We start from the raw sequence: 15,166 nt of genomic DNA on the forward strand, positions 1-15,166 counted from the left end.
CGGAGCTGCTCTTCCTCCCGGGGAAGGACTGCCCGTTCCATGATCTCGCCCTCACGGTTGACAACTCCCTTGTGTCCTCCTCCCAGAGTGCTAAGAACCTTGGCGTGATCCTGGACAACACCCTGTCGTTCTCCACTAACATCAAGGCGGTGACCCAATCCTGTAGGTTCATGCTCAACATTCGCAGAGTACGACCCTGCCTCACACAGGAAGCGACGCAGGTCCTAATCCAGGCACTTGTCATCTCCCGTCTGGATTACTGCAACTCGCTGTTGGCTGGGCTCCCTGCCTGTGCCATTAAACCCCTACAACTCATCCAGAACGCCGCAGCCCGTCTGGTGTTCAACCTTCCCAAGTTCTCTCACGTCACCCCGCTTCCTCCACTGGCTTCCAGTTGAAGCTCGCATCCGCTACAAGACCATGGTGCTTGCCTACGGAGCTGTGAGGGGAACGGCACCTCCATACCGTCAGGCTCTGATCAGGCCCTACACCCAAACAAGGGCACTGCGTCTATCCACCTCTGGCCTGCTGGCCCCCCTACCTCTGAGGAAGCACGGTTCCCGCTCAGCCCAGTCCAAACTGTTCGCTGCTCTGGCACCCCAATGGTGGAACAAGCTCCCTCACGACGCCAGGACAGCGGAGTCAATCACCACCTTCCGGAGACACCTGAAACCCCACCTCTTTAAGGAATACCTGGGATAGGATAAAGTAATCCTTCTAACCCCCCCCCCCTTAAAAGATTTAGATGCACTATTGTAAAGTGGTTGTTCCACTGGATATCATAAGGTGAATGCACCAATTTGTAAGTCGCTCTGGATAAGAGCGTCTGCTAAATGACTTAAATGTAAATGTTGAACGCAAGAACAAAACGCAGCCATTTGGATACAACTATGGATGATTTGGAACCAAAACATTGGGTGTTGAAGTAGAAGTCCTGGGAGTGCATTCTGACTAAGAACAGCAAAGGTAATCCAATTTTTCTTATAGTAAATCTGAGTTTGGTGAGTGTCAAAATAGCTAGCCGTGATATCTACTCAGAATATTGCAAAATGTGCTTTCACCGAAAAGCTATTTTAAAAATCGGACACCGATTGCATCAAGGAGTTCTGTATCTATAATTCTTAAAATAATTGTTTGTCAACGTTTATCCTGAGTAATTTAGTAAATTCACCGGAAGTTTGCGGTGGGTATGCTAGTTCTGAACATCACATGCTAACGTAAAAAGCTGTTTTTTGATATAAATATGAACAAAACATGCATGTATTGTATAACATAATGTCCTAGGAGTGTCATCTGATGAAGCTCAAAGGTTAGTGCTGCATTTAGCTGTGGGTTGTGACATATATGCTTGCGGGATTATTTTTGGCAGGAGAGTACCCTGACATAATCTAATGTTTTGATTTCGCTGTAAAGCCTTTTTGAAATCGGACAATGTGGTTAGATTAACGAGAGTCTTGTCTTTAAAATGGTGTAAAATAGTCATATGTTTGAGAAATTGAAGTTATAGCATTTGAGGTATTTGTATTTCGCGCCACGCGATTCCACTGGCTGTTGACTAGGTGGGACGCAAATGTCCCACCTTGCCCAGGGAGGTTAAGAACATTGTTAACTTAATTCACGTAACACATTGTCAGGTCATGAGCGTCACTGCTTTTCACAGCACACTCTTAATCCCAGTATGTTTGCATACATTTTGTTCATAGAATTTAATGAGTCGTGTTGTCAGTAGGGCTCTATAGTAGCTGTTGGGTCGTCAGTTCTGTTAATCTCATTGATTTGTGAGGTGTTTACCACCATGCCATTCATCAGGAGATCATAGCCAGGACTCAATCCCTTGTAAGATGTTAATATCATTTAGTGGTAATGTGTCCTGAGCCCATTCCCTGATGAGAACTAGAAGAACCAGGCCTTCACAACAAAAACCCAAAGCTGTGTAAAACAGTTACACTGATTAACAGCACAGATGGAAACTAGACCTCCAGAGAGCTGCTCTGTTTACTGTACCCCCAATCACATTGCTTAATGTACCCCAGGCTCATCAGTGTGACAAAATGCTCCAGAAAAGGGTTCTAATGAAAAACTTTATTTCCAGTTCCATAGTTTTACTTCAGCACTTGAAAGACGTCTCAAGGATTGCAGGTGTGACCTCAATGTCATCTTCTTCCATCTGTCGAGGAGCAAATCCATTACCAACATGACCAGCATTTAGATTAAAGGAAGACTGGCTCCCTAAATCATTTATACTACATGTATAGTATATGAGTCAGCAATAATTCCAGATTTAAAACAGCTCACCAGCTTGGAACCCCTACTTGCAAGGGAAGACGTATTCTGTCTCAGCCTGGTCACCTGTAACCGTAAGACAGGTTAGTCTGAGTAAATGAAAACAAGTTCCTCAGAAGAGGGGGGGAGAAATAGCAACTTACTTGGCTGGTAGTAGTCATAGATTTTGACCACCGCTGGCTTTAGATTCTGTACTGGGAGCTCCTGTATGATGTCCAGGGTGATGTGGAAAGGAAATAGTGATGTCAGCTGTTGGGAGAAAAACAAACATATTGCTCATTATACAGCAAAATCTATTCTTTTTAAATGAAGCCCATTATATGGAGTGCCATGTGAATGGTTTCCACCTCACCTCCGTCAGGTACATTAACACATGGTCATCTTTGATATCAACACGATCCACTTGACTTGAACCCCTCAGCTGTGAAGACAAGTCATTGATATTGCATGGCCAAAAAAAGGACACCGATGAGGCAAGACCACACCACAACAACTCACCCTCCCCAAAGAGTCTGGATCTGGGGAAAACCCAGAGAGCATTTTCAAATCCACTATAATCATATTGGTGGTGAGCTCCTTTCCATGATATCTGAGAAAGACATGATTGACAACTGCTTTTAATAATCAAATGCTTTGAGGTCTGAAGGTCAATAACCTATACACAGGTATAATGACACTGATTCATTTGGGTCAAACCCATTCTGCAAGATAACACATTTTAAAGAATTAATACAAATGGGTCCTTCATTCTTACCGAGACTGGAGCTTCAGCGTGACTCTGGGTCTCAAAGACTTGATGTTGCAGTCCACCTCTGGAGTCACCTGGATACTGAGCGTTGTGCTTCTGGTAGGAGTAGGGACGTTATAGTGGAGCACAACCTGGGATAGAGAAGAGGAAGTCAGGGAAACCATCCTGTCCAAATACAAACATCTTCCCTGTAATGTATATTAAAGCGCATCTTGCGCCACAGGACTGGGAGCAGAGATGTGTATTCACTGACCTGCACTGAGGCACAAGCACTGCCCTTCACTTCAACGCTGTACTTCCCTTCTGTGTCCTGCAGCGCCCTCTCCTGGTACAGAAGCTTGTTGTTTTGGTTCACATGGAAGAGGCACCGTTCCCCACTGGGAGACCGTACCGTCACTGTGCTGGCTCCTCCTCTACTGAACACCCTGGTGGAGTAGAGAGCCAGGGCCTGGAGGGCCACCACGGTGTCCTAGACATACAGACCACAGGACAATAATACCTTCTAGGCTCTGTACCAGTGGAAGTGAGCCTCACCAGGTTAGACATGAAGAACACAGAGTTCTGCCTGTACTAGTGCACAGGGTGCCATTTCAGACCACTGGTGTTTGGGAAGTATACCTGTGTGGAGGAGAAGCCTCCGTAGGCGTTCTGCTGCCTCACCAGCCACCTGACGATGCGGGAGGCGTAGCCCAGGTCAGAGGTAGACCGAGAAGAGGCACTGAGGGATGCCAGCAGAACGTAGGAGCTGATCTCCACCTCCAGGGAGGGTGAGGTCTCCGAGGAGGACTGGGACCAGTGCAGGAGACCCCCTGAGGAGCACACACCCACGTCAGGATAAGGACTAGCTTAGTCGTCCTAATACAGACTAGACGAAACAAAGTTGTGACCTCCCCAAATCAACTTTGGCTGTTTGATTGGACAAAGGTTTGCACTTTTAGGAAGACAGCACTAACAGATCTTGGACCAGGATATAGCTCACCCTCTTGAAATGAGATAGTGTCGAGGTGCTGCAGAAGCCGGGCCCGTGTCTCCATGTCACCTGCCAGGGTGAAGGTGTAGGCCAGCAGAGCAGTAGCGTAGGTGTTGGACATATCACTGGTGGAGTTCTTCAGGCAAGACAAGCTGTGGTCCACAACAGGATCCTGGAGCACAGAATAACAGCAGCACATTAAGACACAAGCCAGCCTGGTCCCAGATCAGTTTGGACTGGGTTCCATTCAATTAGTGACAGCTTTTTGCTGAGGAAAGGGATCATTTTTTCCTTGTAAATATTATAAATTGTGTATATGCAGGGCGCCTCTGATAGAGGCCTTGGTCTCAATGGGATTCTTAAAATAAAGGTGAAAGCAGACAATACAAACAGATCTGGGACCAGGCTAGAGCACATATCAGGAGTAACAGATTCAGATCTGCTTTGTTATTTCATAGGCTACGTCATTGTAGAATCTTTACATGACAGTTGATTTCATACAGGAGGCTAAATTACTTGCGAGAAACGGTTACGTGGAGTGAAGCTACTTACCGACACGGACATGTTGAGCTCCAGCATTGAAGCAGTGATGTAAGCCGTCAGTGTGACTTCATCCGTCACTCCACCCTAGAAAACAATGTTAAAAGACTAACTGCATCTAGCCACATTTAACATCCTTCAATATAAATACCTTCATTCTGTTGTTCAAGAGCTTCCCTAAAGTTCTGAAACAGCCATGTTTGCCTTGTTGACGTTCCAACCAAGTCTTGGACTGCTCCATTGTTGCCGGGTCAACATAGATGAAAGACTGGGCTTTGCCAAAGGATCTCAAGACAAAAGCAGTCAGCCTGAAGAAAGAACCGGATTCATTTAAAAGCCCTGACATAATAATATCGTCAAGCTCCAAGTCATGACATCACATGTCAACTGTCAGTAGGTGAAAAACAAGCCAAGTACTCACCAGGTGTTCCCCAAGCCTTGTCCAAACGTGCTGTACGCACCATCAGCATTCTTGTAGTTCAGCTGCCTTTGGTAACCTGCCGGTGGGTTTTTAGCATGAACAGTGACCAAGTGGTTGTTCTGCTCCCTATATCAGGGCTCTCCAACCCTGTTCATGGAGAGCTACCCTCCAACCAAGCTGTAATTAACCCCATTCAGCCAGCTAATTATTAGACCAGGGTTGGAGAGTCCTGCACTATGAGACAGTAGGAATCCATGTGTTATGTAGCTCCATCGTTACCATGACAGCAGGGTACACCGTGGAGAAACACTTTAAAATGGTTTGGAATAGAAAACTAAATCCTCTAGTTGGACAAATCCAGCCCGGTTTGTGGATTTGGTGTCTAATCAAGACAGATTTTAAGGGACTCTCCTACCACTAGTGAGGAACTTGGTGGCCTTGTCTAGGATGGCTGGCGTGAGCTGCTTTGTATTCCGCAGGTACTCCAGGATGTAGATATTGGGGGAGAGCAGGGCCATATTCTGCTCCCCACACCCATACGGCATCTGCAACAGTCCATCCAGGTTGTTGAGGGCCCGACCCAGGATGTCCCCTACAGAGAAACAAGGGACTTCTGTTACACTGTCCTCTTTAGCAAACAGCAGCACTGGAGAAGGGTTGTCTTCCCACCACTACACAATGGTTTATTTTACCCAGAACAGAGAGGGAAATCCTAGCAGAGCCATCCACCACATTCTGGGGGAGTTGTACTTCCACCTCCTCTGTCAGAGCTTCTCCTGTGGACACAAAGATAAGCTGAATGAAGATGATCACATCAACCACCGTGAACATTCAACGCTGATTCATTACTGACCAGTAGGACACAGCAACCAGTTGTAGGTGTGGCTCTTCTCTGTTCCCTCAGCCTGGAGGACAGGAGAGGAGAGGGATTCTTTTCAGAGGCAGTTACACCAGACACCATCTGTGCAACCTAACAGCAGTAGACTACATACCTTCACCAGCAGGCTCCGTGTGACTGTGTCAACGCGTCCTCTCTCCGGTACGTTCACAACCCCGTTGCCACACGCAGCGTGGGACTGGACAGCCGCTGCACTAACGGACACGTTCAAAACCCCTACACACAGTACAGCACAGGTTACACAACTCAGGTTGACATCCATTCTGCCGTTTCAACAGTTGAATGAAGACTAACCCAGGACAGAGGGGGCCATTGTCCAACTGAAGGTCTTTCGTCCATTGGCACACAAGCACGAGGAGGAGTCCTGGACATCACGCACAGGTGTGAGAGTGTAGTCGGAGGAAAGAGCTGGAGTCACAGAAACCTGCCAAAGAGGAACACGTCCTAAGATAACATGGTACGACAAAAACAATACAACTCAAGAAACCATCCTGGTGCACTGTCGTACCATGATGCACTTGGAGAGGTAATTAAACACGGTGGCCTTCAGCTCAAAGTGCTCTCCCCGGATGACTGAGTAGGGCAGGGTGAGCTCCAGGAAGAAGGGCTGGAAGACCGTGAGCTCCACCAGAGGAGCCAGACCGAAGCCACTGGGGGCCAGGCAGAAGACCTCAGTCTCCCAGGTGGTGATGGTGTCTGGGACTGTCAGGGGGACATCTGCTGATCCAGACTCCCTGGAATACAGAGGTCAGAGTTCAAACAGAAAGCCACCAAGTGTACAATGGAGTAGGACTCATTTCAACACCGTTTGTTGTTACAAATGCATTTAAGCTTTATCTAACCAGGGACACCCATTGAGGTCAAAGGCCTACAGTTTAGAGGTTCAGGTTCCTAATCTACTCTTTTGATATGAGGCAAGAGCTAAGAGGGCTTTCACCAGAGGTCAGCCTCACTGCGCAGAGCACTTACCCAACTTCCACAAGATCCCAAATCCACGTCTCAGGGAAGAATGTACGGACCGTCTGTATGGGTGGCGGAGGTGGAGCGGCAAGTCCACCAGCCACAGCCATTTCAAGTCTAGGACCCGCTGATCCAGGCCTGTAAGCTACTACTAACACAAAACATGCCCATTATTGTCAAGTTCAAAATGGACTGAATGCTGTGCTCAGTGAGTGTTTAGACCAGTTTAACCAGGCTTTGTTATTCTAGCAAAAGGTAATCCATTTCCCAAGGTTCATTAAAGACTTGTGGCAATGATGAGAATAAGGGTTGGTAAGGACATCTCACCATAGGAGCGACGGTACTGGTTCCCCTGGTAACTGAGGCAGGAAGGTACTCTTATATCCAGGTTAGTCGCTAGCTTCAGTCCCAGTGTCTAGAAATGTCAGAAACAACTAATTATTAATAAATGTCCGTTTGTCATTCTATTAAGTTTAACAGTGGAAGATGAACACATTGTAACAGTATGGGGACTGATTCTTCCCAGAAAGAAAAAAAGAAAAGGGGCTTCAAGTTGACAAAACAGGGCAGAAATATTTACCTGAAAAACTGCATAAGGATCATTTGTCTCCTCAGACGGTCCATATGGGTATGGCATTATGAATCTCCTTGGTCTAACACGTAAACATGCTACTGGATCTTCAAGCTCGTAGGGAATATAGGTCGTCTCCTTGACTGGTAACAAATCAAATATCTGGAATGGGACAAAAGGGAGGCTTGAAATTCTCTTGTTCATTGGGGACTGAAAGTGGGACGACTACTTGCCCTTGAATAAAAGGACACTCAATTTTGGTTTCTCCAGCCAGAGAACGAGTCTCATTACATTTGATAAAAGCTCCCCAAATAACCAGTGAACAGATCCACTCCATGTCTGCTGTAGTCACTGGTTGTATTCCCAGCACCACCAAAACTGTAGGTATGGTGGTACCACTGTTGTTCACTTCAGGAGCTCCGTTACCTTGTCAGCATCCAGCCTCTTCCCTGGCTCCATGATGCCAACACTCTGGTCCACAGCACTGAGGCCACAGAGGGAACCGGGCTGGGCCGAGAGACGCAGGGTGTTCTCCTCCCCTGGGACAGCGTTGGAGGGCGAGAACGCCACCAACACCTGGCATACACATCAGATACCATTACTCCAGGTATGATACAGTCTGCATGGAAATACTGGACACCTTTCATAAAGTGGCAACAATGACAGACTCCTGCACACACACACACCTTGTTCCTGAAGCATTTCTCAGTGGGGAAGTTCATGCTGTGGGCAATGACAGTCTCACTGGGTAGCATACTGTACACCAGGAGCTGAACCACCGGTGCCATCTCTGGAACCACTGCCAACTTCAAGGTGACGTCACCCTCAGCTACTGCAACGCAAGAGCAGGTCACTGTCGTCAAGCACCTTCCAGAACGGTCAGAATCACTTAATGAAACTCACTCACCAGGACTGTCCTGCTGCACAGTAACATTGATGTGTCCATGCTGAACTATGACCCCTCTGGATAAGGCCTGGAGGGAAAGGGAACAGTTCTCAGCAACTCAGAGGAGCCACTGCAACCTGGACTCACGGGGTAGACGTAACATGGTAAACAAATCCAGGACTCCAATTAGTATGATACGTTATGTTTTCATTAGTGGATGTCCATCATCCATTTCATATAGGCTACGAATTCCAATTTGTAACATGAGCTAGGTTGGGTTACCGTGGTTGATTAGGAGTATTGGTGCAGTATAGGAACATCCTTCCTTTGAAAGTGTGGCTGGGGCAACGTCTGAAATGATCCTGGTCAAAAGGAGTGCAACTAGGAAATATGGTGCCATTTGAGAGGTTTGCAGGTTGTTCCTGGTTCTACTCACCAGGTAGAGGACATCCACAGAGCCCTTTGGGACAGTCTCCCCTACGATGGCATAGCGGATGGTGATTGACACTGCCTGCCCACATGCCAGTGGTTTCTCCATCTTCTGAATAGCCAGGGAGCTGGACGGTTTACTGTCTGGGGCAGCGGGCTGGATCAGTGAGAGGACGTGTTGCCCTCTGTTGAAATAGGGGACCCTGTATCCTGGGTACTCCACTTGTGGGGTGTCACTCACCTGGAAAGGAACAAAAGGAAGAGTCTAACTAAAGGCCCAATCCTAAATCAACCCCTAGACCCCGTCCTATATACAGTGGGGATCTGACAGGATGACGGGAAGCAATATAATAACAGATCCACCTTACTTCCACCTAGCCCATCTTGGTCACAGCATGTTAGGGTCATGGCCTTAGGGCAGCGTTTCCCAACTGTCCTGGGGACCCCCCTAACACTACACAGCTGATTCAAATCTTGATGAAGAGTTCATTATTTGAAGTCAGCTGCGTAGGGCAACAAACTAGGACAGTCGGGGAAACGCTGGCATGGAGTATAAAGTCTCAAACCGACAAGGAATCATACTTACTACGAGGTTAATATTCTCTTTGGGCATACTGGTTGTGTTGACGGAGAACCTGGCAATACCACGACTGTCCGTGGTTAGGTTCTGTAGTCGTAGATATGAGGACCAGCCTTTCTCCTCAAACAGGTAGACTAACATGTCAGAGATGGGTGTGTTGTTAAAGCGAACAGCATTTATCTGAGGAAAAGGTATGAATGAAGTGACACCACATACTGGTACTTCAGGAAGCAGGACAAACAAAAAGCATCCACAAGTCAACAGGAACACCATTTGGACTTACCTTGCCTTCGATAATTGATCCATGCTCATAGATTTGGGGTGTGTCAACAAATGTGAATTCTCCAATCACATAGGAGAGCTCTACATTTTTTTCCTCTGACAGTGTAATACCTGTCAAATGAAGACAAATAATAGGATGCTATATTTCACAATTACCAGTACCAACACCATGCAGAAACTTAATTGCCCCCCCCCCCCACCTTGTAGTTTCTTGCCCTAGCACAACAGCTGATTCAAATCATCAAAACTACATTACGAGATGGTTATTTGAGTCAGCCGTGTAGCGCTCGGGCAAAAACCAAAACGTGAACCCAGGGGGGGCCCCAGGACAGTTAAGGAAACCCTGATCTAATGAAACAGGCAATAGTTACATTGCCATCAGCTGAAGTGAAATGAAGGGTTTGTATTGAGTAAATGACATGATGCATCTCATAATGATTGTGATAGAGGACTTGCCTGTCCCCTCCTCCTGAACTTCTGCACGGAAACTAAACACGTCTCCCAGCAATTTCTCTCCTGCATTCTTTGTGAAAATTGCCAAGTTGAAGGCATAAGAAGCACAGCCAGTATGGTCCATCTAGGAAAAGCAAGCAGAACCACACAAAAACAGATTTCAATGTAATCCGTTGGTAAATACAGCACTACTAGTTATAGGAAAGCATACAAACCTCTATTGACTCTTTGTGGCATGGAGGTGTGTAATCAGGAACTCCTTGTGGATTTCTCTCATCAATTGTTATTGGTATCACTGCATTGTCCACCAAGGGACGGCACAACTTCACCCCTGCTTTACCAGGTACAGGCTGCCCATACGTGTATCTGATTTCAATTCACAACAAGACAAGTGTCAATTTCCTACATCCAGTTACCATATTAAAAACATAACACCTAAAGGCTTGTGCATTCCTGCAGGCTTTAAGTCACGTATTTAACATGGTCAATGAATCTGGACCTGTCTTCATAGAGCCTCAGAATGGGATCAGTTTTAACTATAGATCATAATGAACAAGGTCACATGTCAGGGTGGGACCTGATCCTAGAACACCAATCCTAATCCGAGACGCTTTATGACCTAAGAACCCGCTGTTCATGTAAATGCCACTAACAAATCTCAGGGATCGTAGCAGCAGTAGCACTATAGGTCTTCAATTAGCATATTTATATTTTAAACAAGTGTATTTCAGTATTCTCAAATGCATAACAATTTCTACATGAAGCTACAGTACTAGCGGAGGCTGCTGCCTACAGACTTGAAATCATTGGAATACTAGTCACACCATCTCATATGTATATACTGTATTCTATACCTCAGATATTTGTGAAATTGTTACATATTGCGACCAATAAAATGTGATTTACTTGTATTTTCAAACATCCAAATCCTTACTTTGAAATGTGAAAGTAAATTAAATACTAACTACAATACATTGCAAATCACCAATAGTGTTTACTCACTCTGCACACACTTTCACTTCATACTCTTCTTGAACAACGCTGATCTTGTCAGTGAGGTTCATCTGGATCTCAAACTTGGGCAAAACTACAGAGAAAAAGAACAGCAGTCAACTCTAGAACGTTCCAGGATTGTGATGCATCCATTCAACATTACCTAGCATGAAAGAGAAACTCAACCTACCATACTTTTCTACTTTGAAGTTGTGGTAGATTTTCTCTTCACCAATCCACACTACAATGGTATAGGATCCTACAGGTGCTTCAGAGTTCAGGGGGTGAGAAAGCTGCAGAATGTTGCCACTGGATGTAGTGTTGACCCACTGTCCAATCCGGTTGTGATTAACATCCTGTTGGTTCATAGGAAGGGGAACCTTCAGCAGGACAAGGAGTCAGCTCTATTCATGACATTTCTATCTGCAACATGCATTTACTCAAGGGGGCCCAGATCACACAAAGCTGACTGGAAGTATTTGGCTACGTTCTACACTAGGTGGAAATGAGGACCTAGCTAGCTGGGGGAGTCATAATGTTGCAGTATTTACACTGACAGTCAACATATAGTTAGACTAACAAAGATCTTACCTCAAGTTCCACAATGTTGTACTGTGAAGGGCAAAGACAAGAGATGGGTTCATGTTTCATTAATAACACCAATTCCAAAACAGCAGAGGAGCATAACTGTCTACAACCACAGGAACTAGACAGGTGATTGGCTTGGTCGCTTAACGTAAACATCACATGTAGCATTTGCACTGGGAATGGCAATTCAATCTCAGGAAGAGATGATTCTATTCTGACCAACATGAATGGAAACCCCATGTCCTGGCTGGCTGATTGCTGTACATAGTGTTACATAATACCAGATTGCTATGGCCATCACAGTATTGCCACACTTCTGTATTTGGGTTTGAAATAGTAGAGACTGACCTAAAAGACTATTTTCAATATTATATTTCCAACTCACCAACTGATTGACAGGGCTAAAATTGGTATCCAAGGTGACGACTCTAAAATGCACTGTAGACAAACACAATAAGAATATTACAAGCATCATTTCAGACAACTTTCTCAACATTCCAAGGATTCCCAGAAATACTGGTTGAGGATTTCCATCCTGAGTGAACCCAGTGGGTTTACTGCATCTGCACCACATTCCTCAACAACGAGGCTCTTCAGATGTCTACCGTTTCCCTCTACAATCCTCATAAGCCACGCAGAGTGGACAGGACCAGACTGGGGGAAGAGCATTGCCGGCAATGATAGTGTTCTTTTCTACACAATTATTGCCTGATGCATTTCAAACAATACTTCCTTCTAATACAGTTATAGCCTCAAATAAACAAAGGGAACATGGTGGGGTCGTGGAAGGCTGTTGATATCAAAATGGGGTCAGGGGCCCAAAAAGTTCAAAGCCCTGGAGTAAACCATCAGCCAATTGTCCTGTTGTTTCTCAGCAACCAGACTAAAGGTGTACTGGCTCTAATATTACCCGTTTGTCCTGGGTTGTAGATTGGTTTGTCCGTTTGGATGAACGTCATGGGGCCGTAGGGTTTGATCATGACCCTTCTCTCCTCTGTTGATAGAAATGTTACCCCTCGAACCTCCACCTTAAAGTTCTGCACTTCGTCGCTCTTCACATGAGGGGCCTGTCAGAGACCGAGACAGAGCAACACCGGTGAACTAACGGACCGATAACATAGGACATTAAAATGTGGTGCCGTGTGGCCCAGCTGGTAAGAGCGTGCCACTAGCAACTTCAAGGTAGAGCGTGTAACTCCTGCAGGGATCACATTATGCACTCAGCGTACTGTAAGTTACATATATAAATTGTTGTTTCGATAGTATATACTAGCATGCAATCAAAACCTGAATCCGAAGAAAAGTTCTGGTAGGCCACCACATTGACATTTCCCATAAAATAAGCTGGCATTGCACAAACAACCTAAGCAATGCATCAAAGCTGAGAAGTACAGTACACTCTTATTGGACTGGCTCTAGATGTCCACCAGTGCTGGGCTGACCTGAAACTGGAAACAGCGGTGAAACTCTTGGTCAGAAGTCTCGTGGAGAAGTGTTTTGTTCTGCCCGTCGGCCATCAGAGATATGGTCATGACCAGGGTCTCGTTGGGCTGCAGAAGGCTGGCACAAAGCTTGGCCTCTGAGCCTGCCTGGATCACTGCAGGAATGGCTACCATGTAAACCCTACAGAGAACACACCCGGCAACGGGAAAATCACTACACCTCTAAACACAAAGCCAGGTGAAATAAATATACAGAGGGGATAAAGATCTGCACAAAGGGTAGATGAAAAATTGCTCTAAATCTGCTGACAGAACATTAAACCGAGACAAGCAAGTCTGACCATTCAATTCTAACTTGTGACTGCAGATTTACTTACGGTCTTGGAGTCTCTTGACAGACACAAAGCCAGTGAATGCAGGCAAAGAGTATCCATCTCCAAACCTCAAGCCCAGGAAGAACCATGACTAAAGGAGAAAAATAAACCACCAAGTCCGTTATGACCCAGTATTCCTACATGGAGAGAGAGAGAGAGAGAGAGAGAGACCTAACAATACGATTTCAAAATTCTTTCCTGGGCACTGCAAACCTTGCATTCCATTCATTATCAGAAGCAGCCACCCACTGACATGCCACCAGACAGGGAGAAGCAACCCCAAACAGGCACCAACCTGGTCTCAGACCATTTCATACGCAAAACACTCAAGTATGATATATTACATTGTTTACATTTGTGGATGCCCGTCATCCATTTGGTATGATGTGTTAAAAACCACGCAAAATTGACATTTTACAAATTACAATTTGTTGTGGCCAACATGAGCTAGGTAGCTAACATTATCTAGGCTAAACATTAGGAGTAAAGTTAATTAGCATGTTTGCTAACCTTAACCCTTTTACCTAAGTAAATGAAGTTGCTTTTTACCCCAAATGTTATACTTCAGTTTTATTACACCCACCCCGCCACTCTTTTTGCCTTAAGTAGCCGTCTTCTGTAAAAATACTAAACGTAACATTCCCATATGGATTTCAGTCTCGCGGATTTACATGTATTATGTTACATATAGTCAATGACACCAGGCTGCAGACACAGGTCGGCAAAAAGGCTCAATTGCACGTAGGTTAGCGTTTTACTTCTAGACCGAGTTATAGTATCTCGGTCTAGAAAGTGGGTGCCAAACACAGATTGCAAAAGTATGTCTTCCGCATTGCATTTGGTATAGCCTGTAAAAGACCAGATGTAAGTAAAAATGCAAGGCAGTAACTTTTTTTGTTAATTGATCGCGGACCTGTTGTTTGGGGTATAAGATTGCACCACAAGTTGCTATAGCACCTGTGACCCAGGCATACTCACCACAGCGGATTGTTTGTGGACTCAGTCGAAAGTAAATATCCCCCGTCGGTCATGTCCCTATAAATATCCTTAGTTCCGGACTTTTTTCTAATTACTAAGCGCTCGCACCTGCTGGATATTCAGGGAGTTCGATTAGACTGAACGGCCATTTCAAATGCTCGATCATGTTGTCAACAACAAGGCAGCATGGCGCGTACAGTAATTCAGGAACATAGGTCTACAAGATGTTTTCTATCCATCAAATGTTTGCATTTTCAAACATTGGGAAGGCAGCTGAAGCACATAGACCAAACCCTTTTAGGCCTATGTATATGAACACTCCTAAATCATTACTCCACGTGCTTTTGTACACTGCTGCAACTTGCTGTTTGTTTGTTACCTATGCTAGTCACTTCGCCCCCACCTACATGTTGATTACCTCAACTAGCCTGTGGGCTCGTTACCGGTGCCCCCTGTATATAGCCTCGTTATTGTTATTCTTATTGTGTTACTTTTTATTATAGTCTACTTGGTAAATATGTTCTTCTTGAACTGCACTGTTGGTTAATTAAGGGCTTGTAAGTAAGCATTTCACGGTAAAGTCTACACTTGTTGTATTCGGCGCATGTGACAAATAAAGTTTGATTTGATTTGACCTTGTTTTGACGCAGGACAGATAATTGAATCAATCCCCTCCTATCACAGCCATTCAACTCTGTAACTGTTTTAAAGTCACCATTGGCCTCAGGGTAAAATCCCTGAGCAGCTTCCTTCCTCACTGGCAACTGAGT

At 45.4% G+C, this 15,166-nt stretch overlaps 1 protein-coding gene across 4 annotated transcripts; it reads right to left on the reverse strand.

Moving 5' to 3' along the window:
* Positions 1-2,067: 2,067 nt before the first annotated feature.
* On the reverse strand, positions 2,068-14,559 carry LOC115170878 (alpha-2-macroglobulin). 4 transcript variants are annotated; one of them, XM_029727222.1, is made up of 37 exons: positions 14,397-14,559; positions 13,422-13,509; positions 13,045-13,225; positions 12,513-12,669; positions 11,988-12,040; positions 11,606-11,626; positions 11,205-11,370; positions 11,024-11,108; positions 10,237-10,387; positions 10,025-10,145; positions 9,570-9,679; positions 9,293-9,466; positions 8,714-8,947; positions 8,299-8,365; positions 8,078-8,220; positions 7,818-7,967; positions 7,401-7,553; positions 7,148-7,235; positions 6,830-6,971; positions 6,369-6,594; positions 6,155-6,284; positions 5,955-6,076; positions 5,816-5,867; positions 5,655-5,738; positions 5,378-5,554; positions 4,963-5,038; positions 4,693-4,849; positions 4,554-4,628; positions 4,011-4,173; positions 3,650-3,840; positions 3,285-3,500; positions 3,038-3,162; positions 2,782-2,872; positions 2,636-2,704; positions 2,427-2,532; positions 2,296-2,355; positions 2,068-2,167 (listed from the first exon to the last, which is right to left on the reverse strand). In XM_029727222.1, the coding sequence occupies exons 2-36, from the start codon at positions 13,505-13,507 to the stop codon at positions 2,309-2,311; spliced, it is 4,389 nt and encodes a 1,462-aa protein (XP_029583082.1). In that variant the 5' UTR covers positions 13,508-13,509; positions 14,397-14,559; the 3' UTR covers positions 2,068-2,167; positions 2,296-2,308. The 4 variants fall into 4 exon arrangements, with proteins under 4 accessions (XP_029583082.1, XP_029583080.1, XP_029583081.1 ...); XM_029727220.1 differs by having other exon boundaries at positions 8,078-8,223; XM_029727221.1 differs by having other exon boundaries at positions 6,830-6,968; positions 8,078-8,223; positions 14,397-14,558.
* Between the last annotated feature and the right edge of the window lie 607 nt (positions 14,560-15,166).

This window comes from Salmo trutta, chromosome 32, assembly GCF_901001165.1.
Source record: "Salmo trutta chromosome 32, fSalTru1.1, whole genome shotgun sequence".
In the NCBI taxonomy this organism is placed as follows: Eukaryota; Metazoa; Chordata; class Actinopteri; order Salmoniformes; family Salmonidae; genus Salmo; species Salmo trutta.

What these genes read in the sequence shown, in the direction of transcription:
- LOC115170878 (XM_029727220.1), bottom strand. Translation starts at nt 13,507, where the DNA reads ATGGTTCTTCCTGGGCTTGAGGTTTGGAGATGGATACTCTTTGCCTGC. An exon ending in TGTCAAGAGACTCCAAGACC is followed by an intron (nt 13,226 to 13,421) that starts GTAAGTAAATCT and finishes TGTTCTCTGTAG; the next exon opens with GGTTTACATGGTAGCCATTC. An exon ending in CCAGTACCGTCGCTCCTATG is followed by an intron (nt 6,972 to 7,147) that starts GTGAGATGTCCT and finishes GTTTTGTGTTAG; the next exon opens with TAGTAGCTTACAGGCCTGGA.